We start from the raw sequence: 22,533 nt of genomic DNA on the forward strand, positions 1-22,533 counted from the left end.
CCAGTCTGCAGTATGATATATACTGTAGCATGTGGCTAATATATGGTTGAAGTTACAGTATGCAATGAAATTCTGATACAGGATAACAAGGGCAGTGATACTAGAAGGGATTGCGTTGTCCCTTTGACACGGTAAAATCGCTCTTCTCTGTTAGAGCAACAATATACTGAAATGCAATGCCCATGGACTTGAAAAACTGCACTGATTTATTGTACTTTTAAATTGAAAACATGGCTCAAATCTATCCAAACCTGTACACAAGTTATCTGTGGTTCCTCATGTGTAAAACGACAGTTGATGTTACTGTTGTTAGAATGATATATTACTGGATGTAATGTATTTGTATTTTGTATTGTTTTAGTGAGTATTTGTATAGTGGCTGTGTAATTGTCCTTAGCTGCCCTGGGACTACAGGTGCAAGTTAGCTTTTGGGTAACCCCGGCACGTTTACATGAATGTTGCATTATTGTATAATTGATGTTGATTACCGGTAATGTGCATTCTGATACTATGTGTGGCCTGCTGTCACATGGACTGTGGCAAACGTGACCCGGGACAATACTTGAATGAATGGCATAATAAAATGTGCCAAGCAGTGCTTTTTATCAAATTACTTTTAACATGATGGAATGAAAGTGGAATTGTAAGGATCATTTTTATTTCATCTTTATTTAACTAGGCAAGTCAGTTAAGGACAAATTCTTATTTACAATGACGGCCTACCAAAAGGCAAAAGGCCTCCTGCGGGGACAGGGGCTGGGATTAAAAATAAAAAAATTGGACAAAACACCACGATAAGAGAGACACCACAACACTACATTAAGAGAGACCCAAGACAACATAGCATGGCAGCAACACATGACAACACAACATGGTAGCAAGCAGCACAACATGGCAGCAGCACAACATGGTTGCAGCACAAAACATGGTACAAACATTATTGGGCACAGACAACAGCACAAAGGGCAAGAAGTTAGAGACAATAATACATCACACAAAGCAGCCACAACTGTCAGTAAGAGTGTCCATGATTGAGTCTTTGAATGAAGACATGGAGATAAAACTGTCCAGTTTGAGTGTTTTTTGCAGCTCGTTCCAGTTGCTAGCGGTAGCGAACTAAAAAGAGGAGCGACCCAGGGATGTGTGTGCTTTGGGGTCCTTTATCAGAATGTGACTGGCAGAATGGGTGTTGTATGTGGAGGATGAGGGCTGCAGTAGGTATCTCAGATAGAGGGGAGTGAGGCCTAAGAGGGTTTTATAAATAAGCATCAATAAGCATCTGTATACCCGTCTTTCAACGGGTATACAGAGATGACTAGTTTACAGAGGAATATAGTGCAGTGATGTCTCCTAATAAGGAGCATTGGTAGTAAATCTTATGGTCAAATGGTAAAGAACATCTAGCTACTCGAGAGCACCCTTACCTACTGTCTCCATAATCTAGTATGGGTAGGATGGTCATCTGAATCAGGGTTAGTTTGGCAGCTGGGGTGAAAGAGGAGCAATTACTTAGAGGAAACCAATTATAGATTTAACCTTAGCTTGCAGCTTTAATATGTGCTGAGAGAAGGACAGCGTGCCATCTAGCCATACTCCCAAGTACTTGTATGAGGTGACTAGCTCAAGCTCTAAACCCTCAGAGGTAATAGTCACATCGGTGGGCACAGGGGCATTCTTCTTACCATACCACATGACGTTTGTTTTGGAGGTGTTCAGAACAAGGTTAAAGGCAGAGAAAGCTTGTTGGACACTAAGGAAGCTTTGTTGTAGAGCGTTTAATACAAAATCAGGGGAGGGGCATATACATGGATGAGAGAGCTTCCTAATGCCTGAGCTATGTTGTTGATTTTGTTGTTGTAAATTGAGCAGAGCAAGGGGTCTAGGATCAAGCCTTGGGGTACTCCCTTGGTGACTGGCAGTGGCTGAGACAACAGATGTTCTGACTTTATACACTGCACTCTATGAGAGAGGTAGTTAGCAAACAAGGCCAAAGACCCCTCAGACACCAATACTCATTAGCTGGCCCACAAGAATGGAATGGTCTATCATACAAAAAGCTTTGGCCAATAAGTCAATACAAATTGTAGCACAACATTGCTTAGAATCAAGGACAATGGTGACATAATTTGGGACCTTTAAGGTTGCAGTGACACATCCATAACCTGAGCGGAAACCAGATTGCATACATGAGAGAATATTGTAGACATCAAGAAAACCAGTCAGTTCATTATTATCAAGTTTTTCCAACACTTTTGATAAACAGGGCAAAATGGAAATAATCTGAGAATGATTTGGGAGTCCCATTGCTTTAGGACATGGTCAGGTGGTTTACGCATGTCCCAGTTTATGTCACCTATCAGGACAAATTCAGACTTAGTGTAAGGGGCCAGGAGAGAGTTTATGGCAGGTAGGGTACAGACCAGTGCTGATAGTGGACGACAACACCAAGCAATAGTCAACCAAGAGCTATTTGAAAGTTGTATGCTTAAAACCAGCAAATCAAATTGTTTGGGGACAGACTTGGAGGAAACAACCGAGCACTGAAGGTGTTCCTTGGTAAAGATTGCCACTCCACCACCTTTGGAAGATCAGTCTTGCCGAAAAGGTTATAACCAGAAAGGTTAACATCAGTGTTCAAAGCACTTTCTTAACCACATCTCAGTAATGACCAACACATCTGGATTGGAGTTGTGAACCTACACTTTGAATTTATCAATTTTAGTGTGTTAACGTGCAGAAAACCCAGGCTTTTAAGAGAGCAGAAATCAGTGAAACAGATATCTGAGCACAAGTCAGAATTGGGGCTAGCAACAGTAGCTGGGCCAGGGTGTACGTGCACATTTCCCGATATCATCAGCAGTAATGCCTGGATGATATGCCTGCCCTAAACTGTATATGGTAGCATAGCGGCTGTATGGCGAGTAGCCAGCCTGTCTAATATTAAAGGAACTATGAAGTTGGCACACAGATGATTTGGAACAGGAACTGCGTCAAAATGAGTTACTGTACAGACCCAGCGATGGATGAATAACTGGGACTCAGATGCATTGGTTGGTGGCACAGCCTCACGGGTCCACTGAGGAGCGGGGCATGTGGCAGGGAGGTGTGCTGGTACATGCGGTCAAGCAGGGCCGTGGATAGTCGGAAATGCACTCAGGAGAGCATGCTGGGAATGGGCCTTGGATGTGTCGTGGTGAAGCATATTCTCAACCCAGAGCTGGCTGACATGGAGGAGAGGAACTATTGTGAAACAAGGTAGCTTGCTGGTCTGTGATACGAGAGAAACAAGGGATATACACTTAACAAAAATGTAGCAAATTCATGGGGTAGCCCTGACCTGGACTCCAAACCGGGTACAGCGACTGTCAAGCCAACACCTTAACCACTACGACAAGAGGTCCAAACCTCTTGATGAGGTCACTAGGTTTTGGCTTCAGTTCACTGCAACATAAAACGCAGCATGCAACAAATTCAAAGATTTTCCTGAGTTATAAGTTCGTATAAGGAAATCAGTCAATTGAAACCAATTAATTAGGCCCTAATCTATGGATTTCACATGACTGAGAATACAGATATGCATCTGTTGGTCACAGATACTTTACAAAAAAGGTAGGGGCGTGAATCAGAAAACCAGTCAGTATCTGGTGTGACCACCATTTTCCTCATGCAGCGCGACACATCTCCTTCGCATAGAGTTGCTCAGGCTGTTGATTGTGGTCTGTGGAATGTTGTCCCACTCCTCTTCAATGGCCTTACAAAGTTGCTGGATATTGGCAGGAACTGGAACACGCTGTCGTACATGTCGATCCAGAGCAACCCAATCATGATGGTGAGTATGCAGGCCATGAAATAACATTTTCAGCTTCCAGCAATCGTGTACAGACCCTTGTGACATGATGCCGTGCATTATCATGCTGAAACATGAGGTGATGGCGGATGAATGGCACGACAATGGGCCTCAGGATCTCACATTTTATTGGTCACATGGTTAGCACATGGTCAGCAGATGTTAATGCGAGTGTAGCGAAATGCGGTATCTCTGTATGTTCAAATTGCTAGCGATAAAATGCAATTGTGTTTGTTGTCCGTAGCTTATGCCTTCCCATACCATAACCCCATCTCAACCATGGGGCACTCTGTCCACAACTTTGACATAACCAAACCGCTCGCCCACACTGCCATCTGCTCAGAACATTTGAAACCGGGATTCATCTGTTTAGAGCACACTTCTCCACCGTGCCAGTGGCCATCGAAGGTGAGCATTTGCCCACTGAAGTCAGTTATGACGCCAGACTGCGGTCAGGTCAAGACCCTGGTGAGGACAACAAGCACACAGATGAGCTTCCCTGAGACGGTTTTTGACAGTTTGTGCATAAATTCTCTGGTTGTGCAAACCCACAGTTTCATCAGCTATCGGGGTGGCTGGTCTCAGACGATCCCGCAGGTGAAGAAGCCGGATATGGAGGTCCTGGGCTGGTGTGGTTACACGTGGTCTGCAGTTGTGAGGCCAGTTGGACGTACTGCCAAATTCATTAAAACGATGTTGGAGGCGGCTTATGGTAGAGAAATGAACATTCAATTCTCGGGCAACAGCTCTGGTGGACATTTCTGCAGTCAGCATGCCAATAGCATGCTCCCTCAAAACATCTGTGGCATTGCTGTGTGACAAAACTGCAAATTTTAGAGTGGCCTCTTATTTTCCCCAGCACAAAGTGCACCTGTGTAATGATCATGCTGTTTAATCAGCTTCTTGATATGCCACACCCGTCAGGTGGATGGATTATCTTGGCAAAGGAGAAATGCTCAAAACAGGGTGTAAACAAATGTATGCACAAACTTCAAGAGAAATACACTGTGGGTATGGAACATTTCGGGATTTTTTATTTCAGTTCAAGAAATATAAGACTTTACATGTTGCGTTTATATTTTGTTCAATGTAAGATTATGACGGGAGCAGGTGCGAGACGCAACAAAATATAACAATTTTCTGAGCGGAGAACTTGCGGAAACGGGACATCCACTTCGTCTTCTTGGGATTTTAACGGCGTTTGACATCCAATATGTTGTATTACCGCCCCCAACTATAATATAAGCCATTATACTTTGTGATACAAAATATATACATTTTTTTAAATAAAATAACAAAAACATCCTTCCAACTAACCCTACACTAAAAAAAACTACTATCTCATTCCACTACTTTGACCCTATCAGCTCCTGCACCATGCCAACGGCATGGGAGGACAGGACACCACCAATCAACACACCCTGTAACTCTTCTGAAGTAAAATCTTGTATACCCAAATACTTCTCTGCCGTTGCCAACACATCTATTTTCTGTAATTTATGTTCCATTTCTGCGGTACAGTTGATAACCAATGCTATGAATGCTATGAAGCCAACCTTACTGAAGCATATATCACTCGTTGGCCTATCGCTCTGTGCCGGCAGAGATCAACTACTCACAGGGATCCTCTCAGGATCCCTCAGCCTTGACCCATCCTCTACTTTCTTCACTGCCTAAGCATACAACACCTTCTGCACTACTCAGACTCTAGCCACCTCAACTTGCCTCTCTCCCACCGGACACTTCCGATTCCCAGCAACATGGGCACCCCTACGGTTGACACAACTTTATCCACCGAAACTACACAATCCTCTATCTCATGCCCTCCGGCACACTTCGAACATCTTGGAATCTCCCTCTTACACACTGCTGCAACATGACCATAAACGTGGCACCTGAAATACTGCAGTGGATTCAGAACAAAAGCTCTCACAGGATAACTGATATATCCTAACATGCCCTTGTCGGGTAAAGACTCCGATTCAAAACGACTGACGAGTCACGAGTTACTCCTCGATTTCACCACCGGGTCTACGTCGCACCAATCGGCAGGCATCACAAACACCAGGAATCTTCAGCTTCAATTGCTCCACCTCCACACTCAACGCTACCCAAGAAACCACTCCTTTCAAAGGTGCCCTGTTCCTAAGAGCAAAGCAAGAAACAGATCTTGACCCATGTTGCGTGACATGAAGTGCCCGCCCCTTTTGGTCAGAAGAAACACAAACAAATATCACAAGTCCACTACAGGTTACCTTCACTGATTTAACTGCACCCAACTCCTTTCCCACCCACCCTGAATCCACAAATGGATATGCCAAAAGGAAAGGATCCACTTTCTCCCAAAATGTCGCTCCTTCATGACCAGATTCTTCTTTATCATGTCAATTGATTCCAGGCTCAGGTTCCGAGCTCTTCACCACACCTTCCAGCTCACTTAACTCACACTGATTCCCTTCCATTTTACCTCTAGAACTCGGTCTGGCGCATGGCTCACTCGGTTTGTGCTTGACACCAATCTTCTTCAACACCCCATCCCATTTAAATCGCCATCTTCCTCAAATTCATATCCAACCTCTGCTTTCCTCATTCTCTTCAACCTCTTCCTCCCCTCACAATTCCACCGTTCTGTGTACCCGTCCCAATATTCCTCTTCTCCCAACTTTGCTTGCGGCCCGGTGGCATCCCGACATAACTTCATCTCATAATCCTCCTGCTCACCTCGGAAACGTGTCTTCCCCGGGCGCCAACATTTTGAGAGCATGAGCAATGGCCACACAGAAAAACAACCCCCAAAATCAACTCTGTTCTTCTCTCTTGGTACACACTCTGATAGCGCACTAGTTCCCTCAATTGCAGAGTAGCTACTCTGAGCAAGGTGCGAGATGCACTGCTTGTTTGGTCAAGTTAAAGTAGGGTGACAGTGGGGATTAAGGAGAGTGAGGACATGTGTGGAGGCTGATTGGCAATTAATAGCAACTGGTGCTTGTTGGGTTGCTAGGAAGCTGCGTTCAAGGGAACTAGTTAAAGTGTTGGTCCTCTGTCCTGAATTCTTAACACCATTAAATCAGGTTGAAAAAAAATGGTGGTGTATTTTAACCCCTGTAGAAAAGTTTTGGGAACTACCACTGGTCTCTCTCTCTTTCTCTCTAGCATTGAGCATATTAGTGTTGCATTGTCAATGCTCTTCCATTGATATGGATATTACAGAGCAACAGTTTGTTGCGCTGTTCATCGGATTCCCATTGAGATTAGTTATTCTCTAGTTTCATCTGTGATTTCCCTCATCCAACAGCTCCTTCAATCGACTCTAGACAGACTCTATGGCCGGAATTCATTCAACGGCACATTGTAGAGCTGCACACTGCACTACTGACAATGTGCCAGGTAATTTCCCAGACATCCATGGTAAATACTGCAGATGTCGGCTCAAGCGTAAATTACCTTTTAACGTGCAACGCTCTTGGTGACAACGCACCTTTGATTGAATCCCGTCCTTGATAGCTTAAACACAGCTGTTTTGGTGTGTCGTGACAGTATGCAGTTTCTAAAAAGAAGGTAGTTTAGTTGGGACTTGAAAACTGTAGTGCACTTAAACAGATTGTGCACTTTTCCGAGGTGCACTTATCAAATAAAATAAATCTTTATTTAGTGCATTTAATATGGCAACACACTTCACAGTAAAACAAATAATTATTCAGGAAGAATGAAGGAGATTAATAAAGGAGCATAAAACAGATGGCAACAAAATTAATAAAAATATATAAAATAATACTGAAGTCGATGATTTAAAGGAAAAGCTAAGTAACAGGCAATTACAGTTTGAAGGCCATGCTAAAAAGGTGTGTTTTCAAGCGTGATTTAAAAACTTTAAATATAAATAACTGAAATATCACATTTGCATATGTATTCACACCCTTTACTCAGTACTTTGTTGAAATACATTTGGCAGCAATTACAGCCTCGAGTCTTCTTGGGTATGACGCTACAAGGTTGGCACACCTATATTTGGGGAGTTTCTCCCATTCTTCTCTGCAGATCCTCTCAAGCTCTGTCAGGTTGGATGGGGAGCGTTGCTGAACAGCTAACTTCAAGTCTTTCCAGAGATGTTTGATCGGGTCCAAGTTCGGGCTCTGACTGGGCCACTCAAGGACATTCAGAGACTTGTCCTGAAGCCACTCCTGCATTGTCTCGGCTGTGTGCTTAGTGGCGTTGTCCTGTTGGAAGGTGACCCTTTGCACCCAGTCTGAGGTCCTGAGTGCTCTGGAGCAGGTTTTCATCAAGGATTTCTCTGTACTTTGCTCCGTGTTTGAAGGCCATGCTAAAAAGGTGTGTTTTCAAGCGTGATTTAAAAACTTTAAATATAAATAACTGAAATATCACATTTACATATGTATTCACACCCTTTACTCAGTACTTTGTTGAAATACATTTGGCAGCAATTACAGCCTCGAGTCTTCTTGGGTATGACGCTACAAGGTTGGCACACCTATATTTGGGGAGTTTCTCCCATTCTTCTCTGCAGATCCTCTCAAGCTCTGTCAGGTTGGATGGGGAGCGTTGCTGAACAGCTAACTTCAAGTCTTTCCAGAGATGTTTGATCGGGTCCAAGTTCGGGCTCTGACTGGGCCACTCAAGGACATTCAGAGACTTGTCCTGAAGCCACTCCTGCATTGTCTCGGCTGTGTGCTTAGTGGCGTTGTCCTGTTGGAAGGTGACCCTTTGCACCCAGTCTGAGGTCCTGAGTGCTCTGGAGCAGGTTTTCATCAAGGATTTCTCTGTACTTTGCTCCGTTCATCTTTGCCTCGATCCTGACTAGTCAATACCCAATACCTGCCGCTGAAAAATATCCCCATAGCATAATTCTGCCACCACCATGCTTCACCGTAGGGATGGTACCAGGTTTCCTCCAGGCGTGATGCTTGGCATTCAGGCGAAAGAGTTCAGTCTTGGTTTCACCAGACCAGGGAATCATGTTTTTCATGGTCTGAGAGTCTTTAGGTGCCTTTTGGCAAACTCCAAGTGGGCTGTCATGTGCCATTTATTGAGGAGTGGCTTCCGTCTGGCCACTCTACCATAAAGGCCTGATTGGTGGAGTGCTGCAGAGATGGTTGTCCTTCTGGAAGGTTCTCCTATCTCCACAGATAAACTCTGGAGCTCTGTCAGAGTGACCATCGGGTTCTTGGTCACCTCCCTGACCAAGGCCCTTCTCCCCGATTGCTCAGTTTGGCCAGGTCGGGCGGCCCTAGGAAGTCTTTTTTTATTTTATTAGATTTTCTTCAGAAAATCTGTTTTCACTTTTTCATAATGGTTTATTGTGTGTAGATTGCTGAGGAAAATGTTATATTGTCACGTTCCTGACCTATTTCTGTTAGTTTGTTGTATGTGTTAGTTGGTCAGGACGTGAGTTTGGGTGGGCATTCCATGTTGTCTGTTTCTATGTTGGTTTAAGGGTTGCCTGGTATTGCACTCAATTAGAGGCAGGTGTTTGGCGTTCCTCTAATTGAGAGTCATATTTAGGTAGGTTGTTTCACAGTGTTCGTTGTGGGTGGTTGTCTCCTGTGTCAGTGTTTGTCGCACCATACGGGACTGTTCGGTTTGTTTTGTACATCTTTCTTTTTGTGTAGTCTATTTTTCCCTGTTCGTGCGGTCTTCGTGTTTTATGTAAGTTCGTATGGTTCAGGTCAGTCTTCATCGTTTTGTTATTTTGTTAGTTAATTCAAGTATAGTTCGTTTTCTGTCTTCGTTGTTTTTGTCGTGTCTTGATTAAATTATGTCATCACAACCCTCTGCGCATTGGTTCAATCACTATTCCTCCTTTTCGGTTGAAGAGGAGGAGGAATGCCGTTACATATATTTAATAAATTTTAGAATAAGGCTGCAACGTAACAAAATGTGAAAAAGTCAAGAGGTCTGAATGCTCTCCGAAGGCACTGTATAAGGAAAACAATAGGGGTCCAGGCACAAAGACTTGTGGAATGCCAAATTCAACTTTGGAACGTTCAGATTATTTCTAACCCAGTTGCACAAATTCATAACGATCAGTAAGATAACATTTAAACAAGTTAAAAACCTCAGAGGCCAACCAAGTCGTCCAGCTTCTAAACGAAAACGGTGTGATCCATTTAAAGCTTCAATCTAAAAGAATGAGAACAGAACATGGTCACGGTCAGCAGTACATCATTTACAACTTTCACAAGTAGAGTCTCAACGCACTTGATCAAAATCCAGATTGGACAGTTTCTTTTTCATTTTATCCCTTTTTCATGGTATCCAATTGGTAGTTACAGTCTTGTCCCATCACTGCAACTCACATACAGACTCAGGAGAGGCAAAGGTCAAGAGCCTCCAAAACACAACCCAACCAAGCCGCACTCCTTCTTGACACAATGCACGCTTAACCCGGAAGCCAGCCGCACCAATGTGTCAGAGGAAACACTGTACACCTGGCGACCGTGTCAGCGTGCATGCACCCGGCCCGCCACAGGAGTCGCTAGAGCGCGACGGGACAAGGATATCCCGGCCGGCCAAGCCCTCCCCTAACCCGGACGATGCAGGGCCAATTGTGCGCTACCACATGGGTCTCCCGGTCGCGGCCAGCTTCGACAGAGCCTTGACTCAAACCAGGATCTCTAGTGGCACAGCCAGCACTGCGATGCAGTGCCTTAGACCACTGCGCCACTCGGGAGGCCCAGATTGGAGAGTTTCTAATGTGCTATTTCGAATCCGGGAAGGAAGTAATCTACTGAGCAACAGCTTTCTCTAAAATCTTCGGAAGAGAGGCCTATCAGGAGTGGACTGTACTAATTAGTGCTCCTTCCATGATTAGTCACATCAAAAGGATGGTGATTCATTCTTACTGCAGTGGAATGAAATTGGGATACTTATTTCTCACAGCTACGATTATTATAGTAGTATTACTGTCTGTGAGAATGTGCTCTGCCTATCAAATTGTCTTTGTAATAGGGTATCTATTATAGGTGGATGATTTCTGCTAGTTTTTAATGGTTTCTCATATCATATCTCTGTTCCGGCTCAGCAGGCTACTCTACTTATAATGGCTTCCAATGTACTCCTCTTCTTCAGCCCCCTACTTTGATATAAACACACACACGCACATGCATGCATGCACATACACATGCACGCACGCACACACGCATGCAGACACACACACACACACACACATTCATTCCACATCCGCTGTCATTTAACCACGCTCGTATACGTATCAGTGTGACAGCACAGCCCACAGGCAATATCAAAATACGAACGATGAAGACAAGAATATTGGTCCAGAATCCAACTAAGTCAAATGAGATTCACAGAACCGATCTAGTGCCAAGTGGTGGAGCCCTGCGAAGTGCAAAGTGCTGCTTAATATACTTGATCAATCTCCATCTCTCTACACACTGAGAGAGAAAGGGAAAGGGGAATACCTAGTCAGTGACAACTGATTGCGCTCAACTGTAATGTGTCTTCCGCATTTGACTCAACCTCTATGAATCAGAGAGGTACTGGGGGGCTGTCTTAATCGACGTCCATGTCATCAGTGCCCGAGGATCAGTTGTTGTTGGGAGATGATAGAGATTGTAGAACTAAATGTTGCTTGGGGGGGAGTAAGGTATATTCTGGATTTTTATGTCACATAATTAGACTACGTTTTTGGAATGCTAGTTCTCTACCTGCGGATTTCTGTATAGAAGAATGTCTGCGAGGAGTCAAGTTTGTATACAGTGTACAGACAACATGTGTTGCAGTCACAGTAAAAATAGTGTATTGTTGTTGGCCAGGATGGTAAGACCTTGACGGCAACATACGGTAGATATGGCAAAGATCTCCATTATGCAGCTAGCTACTGTATTGTGTACCGTTTCCTATATGAGACCAAGGTTAGATAATGTAATTAGAGGTTCTATATGGTGACTTCATTGTTAGAACCATTTTGTGTGTTAAAGAAAATGTACAGAACTTATTTTGGTTTATTTCTGTTATATTTACTATTGGGTAAAAACTATATGGAAGATACTTATTGTTGTGTGGAAACTTAGCTTTATGGTAAATACTTTATATGGAAAGCCTTTTATGGTTGCTAATGTGAAACCTAGTGGATACGTGGGTTTGCTAGGAGGAGTAGCATTAAGGCTTATGGGTAACATGGCCAGGTTATTGCACCTGATATAGGAAGACGCCATGCGGAGATACAGTTTTCTACCATTTCATTTGGATTTCATTTGCCTGCTGCACTTTGGGATTGTACTTTGGGATTTTACCTTTTTACCATTAATATTACTTGGAACCTGTCAAACCCTATCTGGATTGCAATGCTTTATTTGACCACTTATCAACCAGGAATATGTGTAACAAACAACAGACATTTGTGAGTAATAAATATAATTTATCTGCATCAGCAACCTCTCATCTCACTGATGGAAACACGTATGGAACCAACCTGTATTTTGGTGTTTATAGAATGCTTTCAGAATCTAGGAACCTAATCCACGACAGTTATCATTAGTGTGGAATGTCATCATTAGTGTGGTAAAGCCATCTTTTAGCAGTGCTTTAATGTAGTGATGTCATGATTAGTGTGGTGAGTGTGGGGAAGTCATCATTGATGTGGTGATGACATCATTAGTGTGGGACCTTATTTCACTGATTCCGAAATCCGATAAAGACCCTTCTCTCATTCACAATTGGAGACCAATTACTTGATTAAATATTGATTACAAATTGATTGCTCTGGTTTATGCCAAAAGATTAAAGAAAATGATAGATACCATTATAAATGAGACTCAAACAGGATTTATGAATGGCCGTCACATAAACTCTAACATTTGTTTAGTCTTGGACCTTCTAGATTATTCAGATGCAATTGACCCTGATGCCATTGTATTATTTTTGGACTTCTGTAAAGCCTTTGACACAATTGAACATGAATTTCTCTTTAGGTTACTTAAACTGTTTGGCTTCGGTGAAAATGTTATCAAAGTCATTCACATGTTTTACAAAGATATAAATAGTTCTCTGTTACTAAACCTTAATACATCCACAAGATTCAGTCTCAACAGAAGTGTACGGCAGGGATCCCCAATTTCGCCATTTTTATTCATTTCGGCTGTGGAACTTCTATCTCTAGATATTCTGAATAATGCAAATTTGTATGGCTTAACCATTTTTAACAAAAAAATCTAAATTTCCCATCTGGCTGATGATACTACTCTTTTTTTAAGAGACACAAACTATGCCCTTAATGCTGTCACTGCATTCTCTATTGCATCAGAATTAAATTAGAATGTTTCTGAATGTGAAATCTTATGTTTATATGCCTATGATGATAGAGAAATGGAAAATATTCCTGTAAAGGACTGTGCTAAATATTTAGGAATAGATCTGTCAACAACAACAAAAATTGTCAGACAACATATGAATTTCTCTCCTAAAATTTAGAAAACAAAAAATATATTAAATAATTGGCTACAAAGGGATCTTTCTATACTTGGGAGAGTACTTCTGTCCAAGGCAGAGGGACTGTCTCGCTTTGTGTACCCATCATTATCTTTATTTGTAAATCCCTCAAGTTGTAAAGGGATCATCAAGACCTTTCTTGACTTCATCTGGAAAAATAAGTCTCACAAACTAAAAAAGTCAAGTCCTCTCTAACAAAAGAGCTGAAGGCGGTCTGGAAGTGTTGGATTTTGTTGACATAAATAACACGTTCAAGATAAACGGGTTGAAAAGATGTTTGATCAATACTGAATCAATATGGTATTTCATTCCAAATAACGTGTTTAATAAGTGGGTAGGTCTTCCATTTTTACTGAAATGTAATTATATTCCTGAAAGAGTACCCACTAAATTGGCTAGGTTTCACCTACAAGCTTTATTGGCCTAGAAAATATGTTTCCTGCACAAATTCTCCCCTCATAAAGCTCCTTTGTGGAATAATTTAGACATAACTGTAAGGAATAAGTCATTTTTCTACCCCAGCTGGCATGAGAGGATTATAGACTTTGTTCTTGATGTTTTTGACAACAGGGGTAATATTCTTACATATGGACAATTTATAACATTGAATGAGTTTCCAATACCTTTCAGAGAGTTTATTTCTGTGATCAAAGCCGTTCCCAGTGGTCTAACTACACTAATGAAAACTGATCTTAGCTTTGGTAATGATCACAAAGCTTTTCCAGAACTCAGTTTGGAAGAAGTGGGCTTACCTGAGAAATCTTGTTGTAAGAAATTAATTCTACATTCACAGAACCAACTTACGCCTAGAGGAAACATGGAGCATGCTTATTCCTGACATTGTCTGGAAAAAAGCTTGGTTAAGTCCTTACAAATATTGTATACCAAACAAATTTAAGGAAGTGCACTTTAAAATTCTACATAAGATATATCCGTGTAATTATATGTTGTCCAAATTTGTGGCTATTGATAATATCTGCGTTTTCTGTGAAAAAGAAGGAGAGAATCTGACTCACTTGTTCTTTGAATGTAAATTTGTGTCAGAATTTTGGGAAAACCTTGCAGAATACTTATTTACCATTATGAACACTACCCATGTTTTTGACATGAAGGATATAACATGTTACTATTGCAATGATAACAAGACCATTGAAATGATTGTGATTTTTTAAATTCTTGTAGCCAAATACTTTATACACAAACTAAAATTCCAGAATTATACCAAAATTACACATGTTTTTTATATAATGTAATTATCTTGTTAAGATATTATCCCGAGTGAATAACAAGAATAACGTCTTCCTGAATCCTTATACTGAGATTTTTTCAGAGTGAAAACAATTGCAATATAATTTTTTTGTTTTTTATTATTTTTAGATATGTTTTGTATGTTTTAGTATTTTCTTGTTAATACCTGTGTTTTGTTTTGTTAGACATGTTTGATGTAGCAATGTAAGTTGTTGATTTTTGTATTATGAATAAAAATGTAAAAAAAGTAAAAAATAAATAAATAAAATTAGTGAAGGGTTGTCATTATTAGTGTGGTGATGTTATAATTAATGGATGCGGTGTGGTGAGGATAGCATTCGTGTGGTGATGTCATTCTTACATTAGTGTGATAATGACATCATTAGTGTGGTAATGTCAAATCAAAATCAAATCATATTTTATTTGTCACATAAACATGGTTAGCAGATGTTAATGCGAGTGTAGCGAAATGCTTGTGCTTCTAGTTCCGACAGTGCAGTAATATCTAACAAGTAATCTAACAATTTCCCAACAACTACCTAATACACACAAATCTAATGGGGTGAATGAGAATATGTACATGTAAGTATATGGATGAGTGATGGCCGAGCAGCATAGGCAAGGTGCAATAGATGGTATAAAATACAGTATATACATGTGATATGAGTAATGTAAGATATGTAAACATTATTAAAGTGGAATTATTAAAGTGGCATTATGTCCTCGTTAGTGTGGTGATGTCATCATTAGTGGTTGTAGTGTAGAAATGTCTTCATTTGCAGTGCTCCCCTGTCTCTGTCTCTCTACTAGTCACTATGACACGTCTCCTGTCTTCTGTCACTCTCCTGCCATGCCGACGGCTCTGATACTTGACAGACTGATGCTGGACGACCTGATGTGTGTTGACAACCATGTGGGTTTGTGTCTGTGCCTGTCTCTCTGTGTGAGAGTGTGTGTGTGTGTGTGTGTGTGTGTGTGTGTGTGTGTGTGTGTGTGTGTGTGTGTGTGTGTGTGTGTGTGTGTGTGTGTGTGTGTGTGTGTGTGTGTGTGTGCTAGTTAAAATGTGTCAGTCTCTAGCCCATCACAGCAAAGGCCAATTATTTACATGAATTGTGTTGCTTGAAACACCAGTTTGGACCTTGAAACCACGTTAAGCATATTTAACACACACAGTCTAATTGTCTTTAATGAAATACACTCTTCTCTCTCCCCCCCTCTGATCCACCCCCTCTCTCCACACACTCCGCTCTCTCACCTCCTTCTCTCCAACTCTTCTCACTGCCATCCCCTTTCTCTCTTCCCACACTCCTCTCTTGTTTCCTCTCTCTCTTCCCACTTCTCTCTCTCATTCTCCCTCTCTCCTCCTGTACTCTGCTCTTCCTCACCCTCTGTCACTCCCTTCCCATTCTCCCCACTCTTCTCTCTTTCATCCCCTATCTCTCTCCCTACATTCCTCTCTCACCCCCCCCCCCCCCCCCCCCCCCTCACCCCTCCCTCTCCATTTCAGCTCTATGACGTTGCGTAAAGGAAAGAAACTCAGCATCACCATCCAGGAACACATGGCCATTGACGTCTGCCCCGGCCCCATCCGACCTATCAGAACAATCTCCGCCTACTTCCCCCGCCTGTCCCCCACCTCTGAGCCCCTCTCCCCCAAACCCACTGGCTCCCCATTGGTCCTCAGTCCTGGCGGCGCGGCCAGCGGGATGGGGGGTGGCGGTAGGGGAGGACTCTTGACGCCATTGCTGCCGGGGGCGATGGGAGGGGGCGGGTCTTTGTCGTTACAGAGCAGCATGGACACGTCTGTGGAGATCAACAGTTCTGATAGTGACGACTGCAGTGAGTCCAGGGTTTGGCGTGTTGTTGAGTGTGTTTGTGTGTGTGGGGGTGGGTGTGGAGTGTGTGTGTGTGCCCATAAGTGTGTGTGTGTGTGTGTGTGTGTGTGTGTGTGTGTGTGTGTGTGTGTGTGTGTGTGTGTGTGTGTGTGTGTGTGTGTGTGTGTGTGTGTGTGTGTGTGTGTGTGTGTGTGTGTGTGTGTGTGTGTGTGTGTGTGTGCACACATAAACGTGATTTACATCCCATATAAATGCATAGTGTTTCATTGATGTATTCTGTTGTGACATCTATATGTAATGGCTTTAGCATGTGTGTACTTTCAGATTGTGGAAGTCAGTGTGCTGTCCTTTTCATACAGTCATTGGTTGGTTTCAAAGCCTTCTGTGAGTCCATTCTGTGGCTTCCAATGTGACAGGTATGTTGTAATAGCCTGGTCCAAGATCGGCGTGTACTGTCTTGCCAACTCCTATGGTCATTGTCACATCAAACATGGCTGGACACTATTGATTGACTGACGGATTGATTGGTTGATTGATTGGTTCATTGATAAAGGTACCTTGCCTACTTTTGCTGCCGAGTGGCATTATTTATGTGACTCACCCACCCTAGGTCATTGATATGGGGGTTTTCCCAAGTGCAGTAACGTAGGAGTGATGGTGTTTGTTTCTGACACATGGTACTGGTTTTTAACCATTCCACTGGTTGCCTCCTATACAGCTGCTTTGGGAACACTGGAGTTTGATTTGCGGTACGAGCGAGCCTCCAGTCAGCTACACTGCACTATCCTCAGGGCCAAGGTGACCTCAGATACCGTTCACTCACTTCCTATCTGCCCTTCAGCCCAATCCCAAATCGAGTCCTAGACCCTGCGTCCTATGCACTTTTGGAGATCTGAGAGAATGTGACAGATGCAAGATATATGTTAATAGCTCCATCGTGCCCTCTGATACCAATCAAATCCTCTCAGATCTCCAGAAGTGCATAGGGCGCAGGGTCTAGGGGTCGATTTGGGATTGGGCAGCTCCGGCATCCATGGATGTCACTTACCCTGCCATCACACATTTGTAGAATGTTTGCATTCCATCCCAGAAAAAGAGGGTCTAGTACAGTAAACGAATGAAGGCAGTCATAAGGGAGCATTAAAGGGACAGTTCACCCTAAAATATGCAGGCCTCAATCATCCCAAATGAAAGGGAACTAATTAGACTCAGCTTGACTTCTGACTAACTTTAATGTGGAGTTGAATGGTCCCATTTACATGAATGCGTTTCTGTTTTCAGTGAAGAACTTAATGCAGGAGGGTTCCTACTCTTAGAACAGAACATAAATCATATCAAGTAGAATGTTGAAAACAAAGACAAGGGCACTGCTAGGGTGAAACTATATAGTGCACTATTTTTGACCAGGGCCCAGTGGGCTCTGGTCAGAAGTAGTGCACCAAATAGGGAATAGGGTGCCATTTCAGAAGCAGCCTTCATGTTTGCCTGCCTCTTGGCCCTCTTTCTTTGTTAAGCCTCTCTTTTTCTTTCTTTCTTTCCCCACTCTCTTGCTCTGTTTTCTTGTCTGCCTTTCCTCTTTCCAGGGTCTGAAGCCTATGGATTTTAACGGCCTAGCAGACCCCTATGTCAAACTGCACCTTCTTCCCGGGGCCTGCAAGGTGAGTCATGTAATTATGGGATCTGATACTGATGCAGGTTCAGGTATGTTGTCTTCCCCTCTAATGTTTTAGAATGGAATCAATGTCTCTGAACTCTATTGATACATTTTGTCGACACTACTGAATACTGTTTCCCTTCCTCTCTTTCTTTTGTTGTCTTTCCTTCATTCCTTTATCCCTCCCTCTTTCTCTCTCTGCATCTCTATCTCTCTATTCACTGTCTCTCTCTTTCAGGCTAACAAGCTGAAGACAAAGATAGTGCGGAATACTCTGAATCCGGTGTGGAATGAAATGCTCACCTATGTTGGGATCACAGAAGAGGACATGCATAGAAAGACACTCAGGTGTGTGTGCGTGTGCGTGTGCGTGTGCGTGTGCGTGCGTGCGTGCGTGCGTGCGTGCGTGCATACATACATTTCAGTTGTATGTACAGACTGGGATGTTCTAGGATTCATTTGACAGCATTAAGGAGTTTACCACAACAGTCAAGGGTTTAATCAATAAGTGCATAGACAATGTCTAGTTACCACTTACAAGGAATGGGATACGGACATTGACGCATACAAGAAAGTCCGCTACGACCTCTGACGAGACATCAAAGATGCAAAAGGACAATATAGGAGGAAGGTGGAATCCTATTTCACCGGCGCCGACGCTCGTCGTATGTGGCAGGGCTAGCAGACGATAACTGATTAAAAAAAGGAAACACAGCCATGAGAACTCCCAAACGAGCTAAATGCCTTTTATGCTCGCTTCGAGGAATATAACACTGTGCCTTGCGTGAAAGTCCCTGTTTTTCCAGATGTCTGTGTGATCTCGCTCTCGGTGGCCGATGTGAGCAAAACGTTTCAACAAGTTAACAATCACAGGCCGTGATTGGAAATGCAAAAAGTAGCCCACTTTTTCAGAATTCACCCAAATAACAGTACAGGATATAGCAGAGATACTTTTGAGGCGATGGGACACTCCATTGGAATCGTGTTAACGCTGACTGTGTACGTTGCCCATGCGTCGTCAATGGGTCAATGTGCTGTTCAGTGGATTCTGGCCTATTCTGAGACAAGGACGGCTCTCCTTCAAGGAGTGAATGGTTGTCAATGGGCCGCAAGCTCAAAAACCCAACGTTAGCATGAATTTTGTGAACAAAACGTACAACATGACAAATCTTTTCCGAGATGTGAGATAATTACCTTGATCTCTGTAATATCGTATAGCTTTGGAATTGTGGCATTGCGTACTTTTGAGGAAAATAGGCGGGTTTCTCGACTCATACTCTGACTTTGAGAAGAGATTGCATGACGATTAGCTTAGCAACCGCGGGACACAGCATGTCAACATTGGTTGATAGACTGCTGGCTGGGATGTTATACAATCTTCCATTCACTGCCCACTGGGATTCCTATCTTCTCCTTTCTCTAATATCTCTGGATATAGTACTACAAGAACCAGTCCTGCCCAACCTAAGTACAGGGGGTCCCTAAACTGGATCTCTTTCCTCCATTGGAAAAGCCTATAAGACTGTCCCACTTTAGCTACTCTATGCCGTCCTACTTTAGCTCTGTAGTTGGTAAAGGGGACAACTAAATAAATTCATGAATTACTAAATTGAAACATAATATTGGTAACTTCTTTTTTATATATTTTGATGCACTAGTACCTAGTACGCACGTTTACTTCACAGTTTGGCACTGTGCATTAGTTATGACATCTTTATAACCTTAAAACAGAAACAAAGTGATGTCACTGATCTTACTGTGTGCTTCGCAGGGTGAGTTTCCTGTGTGAAGCTTGCTGTGCCCCTGTCTGTGAAGTCACACCAATGAAGTGATGTGATGTTGATTATGTGGTTTCTCTGCAAGGGCTTAGTAACAATAATTGAGATTTTCTCTTGTCAGACCAAGAAATAAATACGTCAGGATAAAGCTGTCCCAGTTTATATGACGTCCCACTCTTTCCGAATTCACCCTACATTATATATAGGCTAGCTCAATTACATAAGGACAAGAGGAACAAACTGACATTTACCTTTGGCAATGATAGGAAAGTGTTGGTGGTTAAAACACAAATATATAAACAAAGAAACACAACGTAAACACATTAACATTAAGCTCTGTGACCACACATATTTCAATTTTAAATTATCAAAATTCAGGTAGTGAAGACAGTGTGTATGTATGTGTGTGTGTGTGTGTGTGAGCGCCTTATCTAGCAAGCAAGTGTTGTTTCTCTGAAAATACGTCTCTTCCTGTCAACGGCTTTGACAGTGGCTGCATCGCAAATGGCACCCTATTCCCTATATAGTACACTACCTTTGGCCAGCGCCCTTAGGGCTCTGGTCAAAGGTAGTGCACTGAAGGAAGTAGGGCGCCGTTTGGGACGCAAGACAGTGTGTCGTATATTTAGCCAGAATAATTCCGCCTGTCGCCCGTGGTAATATCCTCTTGAATTACGTTATGGCACTCTCAGAGCCACTCGGAGGCTTCTCCTGAGGAGAAGAGCGGAACACTGCTGCACTCCGGTTCATCCTGTGATTATCCACGGTAAATTACCTGTGTGTGCCCACAACACACTGCAAATTAGCCGTATCCCCAGGCAACACCTGATTCCCGGCCGACCTTTAAAACTTTCCTGGGGTTGGGCCATTTTTTTTGTCATGAAAGCGAGACTGAGAAAGTCATTTAGTGGTTTATCTCTCGAGCTCTGTGTGTGTGTATGTATGTGTGTGTGTTTGCATGCTTGTGTGTACGTGCACATGTTTGTGTGTGTGTGTATATGTGCAGGTATCGTTCTGGGAGAGTGAGCGCTGGTTTGAACCTAAGCAACACATTGCCATTTGAACAGGCTCACCTCAAAGAGTTGCCAATTCCATTCTCATCCCATTAATAAATAATACATTTGCATTTCACTCTGGGCTGATTCCTCTTCTGCATCAAACTGTCACACAGAGGTCCATCTCAGTCTGAACATTATTCCCCCCCACCTCTCTCTCTCTCTCTCTCTCTCTCTCTCCCTCTCTCTCTCTCTCTCCCTCTCTCTCTCTCTCTCTCTCTCTCTCTCTCTCTCTCTCTCTCTCACTCACTCCTTCCCTCCTTCTTCTGTCTGTTTCTGTCTTCCATCCCTCCACCTGTATCCATCCATCACTTCTGTGTCTTCTCAATCTCTCTCTCTTTCTTCTCTCTCTCTCTCTCTCTCTCCATCTACAAACAGATATGTGTCGCACCTTGATCCTTCAGTGGGGAGGGGGTATCTGTTCTGTGGGGAGGATACAGTGCAGCATCAGTTTTTTTCTTGTTCAAGGCTGGTAGGGTTGTTTTCTCTCCTGGGTGGGCGGTGTATAGGCCTAGGGTTGGGTCTGACTCTGGACATTTATGTTGGAGGGCCTAGGTGTAGTGTAGCCAACAAGCGAAGGGACTGCCTAGTAAACTACCTGTTGGGGCAGGCAGAAATGGAAGTGTGGAAGACCAGGACACATAAGAATCAGGGGGTTGGGGTGTGCATGATTCAAGAAATGTTATTATATAAATATTATTTCACATATAATTAATTGTATCACAATTCCAGTGGGTCAGAAGTTTACATACACTAAGTTGACTGTGCCTTTAAACAGCTTGGAAATTCCCGAAAATTATGTCATGGCTTTAGAAGCTTCTGATAGGCTAATTGACATCATTTGAGTCAATTGGAAGTGTACCTGTGGATGTATTTCAAGGCCTATCTTCAAACTCAGGGCCTCTTTGCTTGACATCATGGGAAAATCAAAAGAAATCAGCCACTAGTCTGGTTCATCCTTGTGAGCAATATCCAAACGCCTGAAGGTACCATGTTCATCTGTACAAACAATAGTACGCAAGTATAAACACCATGGGACCATGCAGCCGTCATACCGCTCAGGAAGGAGACGTGTTCTGTGTCCTAGAGATTAATGTACTTTGGTGCAAATCAATCCCAGAACAACAGCAAAGGACCTTGTGAAGATGCTGGAGGAAATAGGTACAAAAGTATCTATATCCACAGTAAAACGAGTCCTATATCGACATAACCTGAAAGGCCGCTCAGCAAGGAAGAAGCCACTGTTCCAAAACCGCCATAAAAAAGCCAGACTACGGTTTGCAACTGCACATAGGGACAAAGATCGTACTTTTTGGAGAAATGTCCTCTGGTCTGATGAAACAAAAATATAACTGTTTGGCCATAATGACCATCGTTATGTTTGGAGGAAAAAGGGGGAGGCTTGCAAGCCAAAGAACACTATCCTAACTGTGAAGCACGGGGGTGGCAGCATCATGTTGTGGGGGTGCTTTGCTGCAGGAGGGACTGGTGCACTTCACAAAATAGATGGCATCATGAGGGTGGACAATTATGTGGATATATTGATGCAACATCTCAAGACATCAGTCAGGAAGTTCAAGCTTGGTCGCAAATGGGTCTTCCAAATGGACAAGCATACTTCCAAAGTTGTGGCAAAATGGCTTAAGGATAA

General features: G+C 42.9%; 1 protein-coding gene across 2 annotated transcripts in view; it reads left to right on the forward strand.

Moving 5' to 3' along the window:
- The window catches only part of doc2a (double C2-like domains, alpha), a 62,508-nt gene that overhangs the window by 24,537 nt on the left and 15,438 nt on the right, over positions 1-22,533 (forward strand). For both annotated transcript variants that reach the window (XM_055941914.1, XM_055941904.1), the window contains exons 2-5: positions 16,068-16,399; positions 17,114-17,193; positions 17,979-18,053; positions 18,288-18,397. In XM_055941914.1, coding sequence (XP_055797889.1) covers positions 16,072-16,399; positions 17,114-17,193; positions 17,979-18,053; positions 18,288-18,397 — 593 coding nt within the window. In that variant the 5' untranslated portion in view covers positions 16,068-16,071. The remainder of the gene's footprint in view (positions 1-16,067; positions 16,400-17,113; positions 17,194-17,978; positions 18,054-18,287; positions 18,398-22,533) is intronic.

The sequence above is a fragment of the Salvelinus fontinalis genome, chromosome 2 (genome assembly GCF_029448725.1).
Source record: "Salvelinus fontinalis isolate EN_2023a chromosome 2, ASM2944872v1, whole genome shotgun sequence".
In the NCBI taxonomy this organism is placed as follows: domain Eukaryota; kingdom Metazoa; phylum Chordata; class Actinopteri; order Salmoniformes; family Salmonidae; genus Salvelinus; species Salvelinus fontinalis.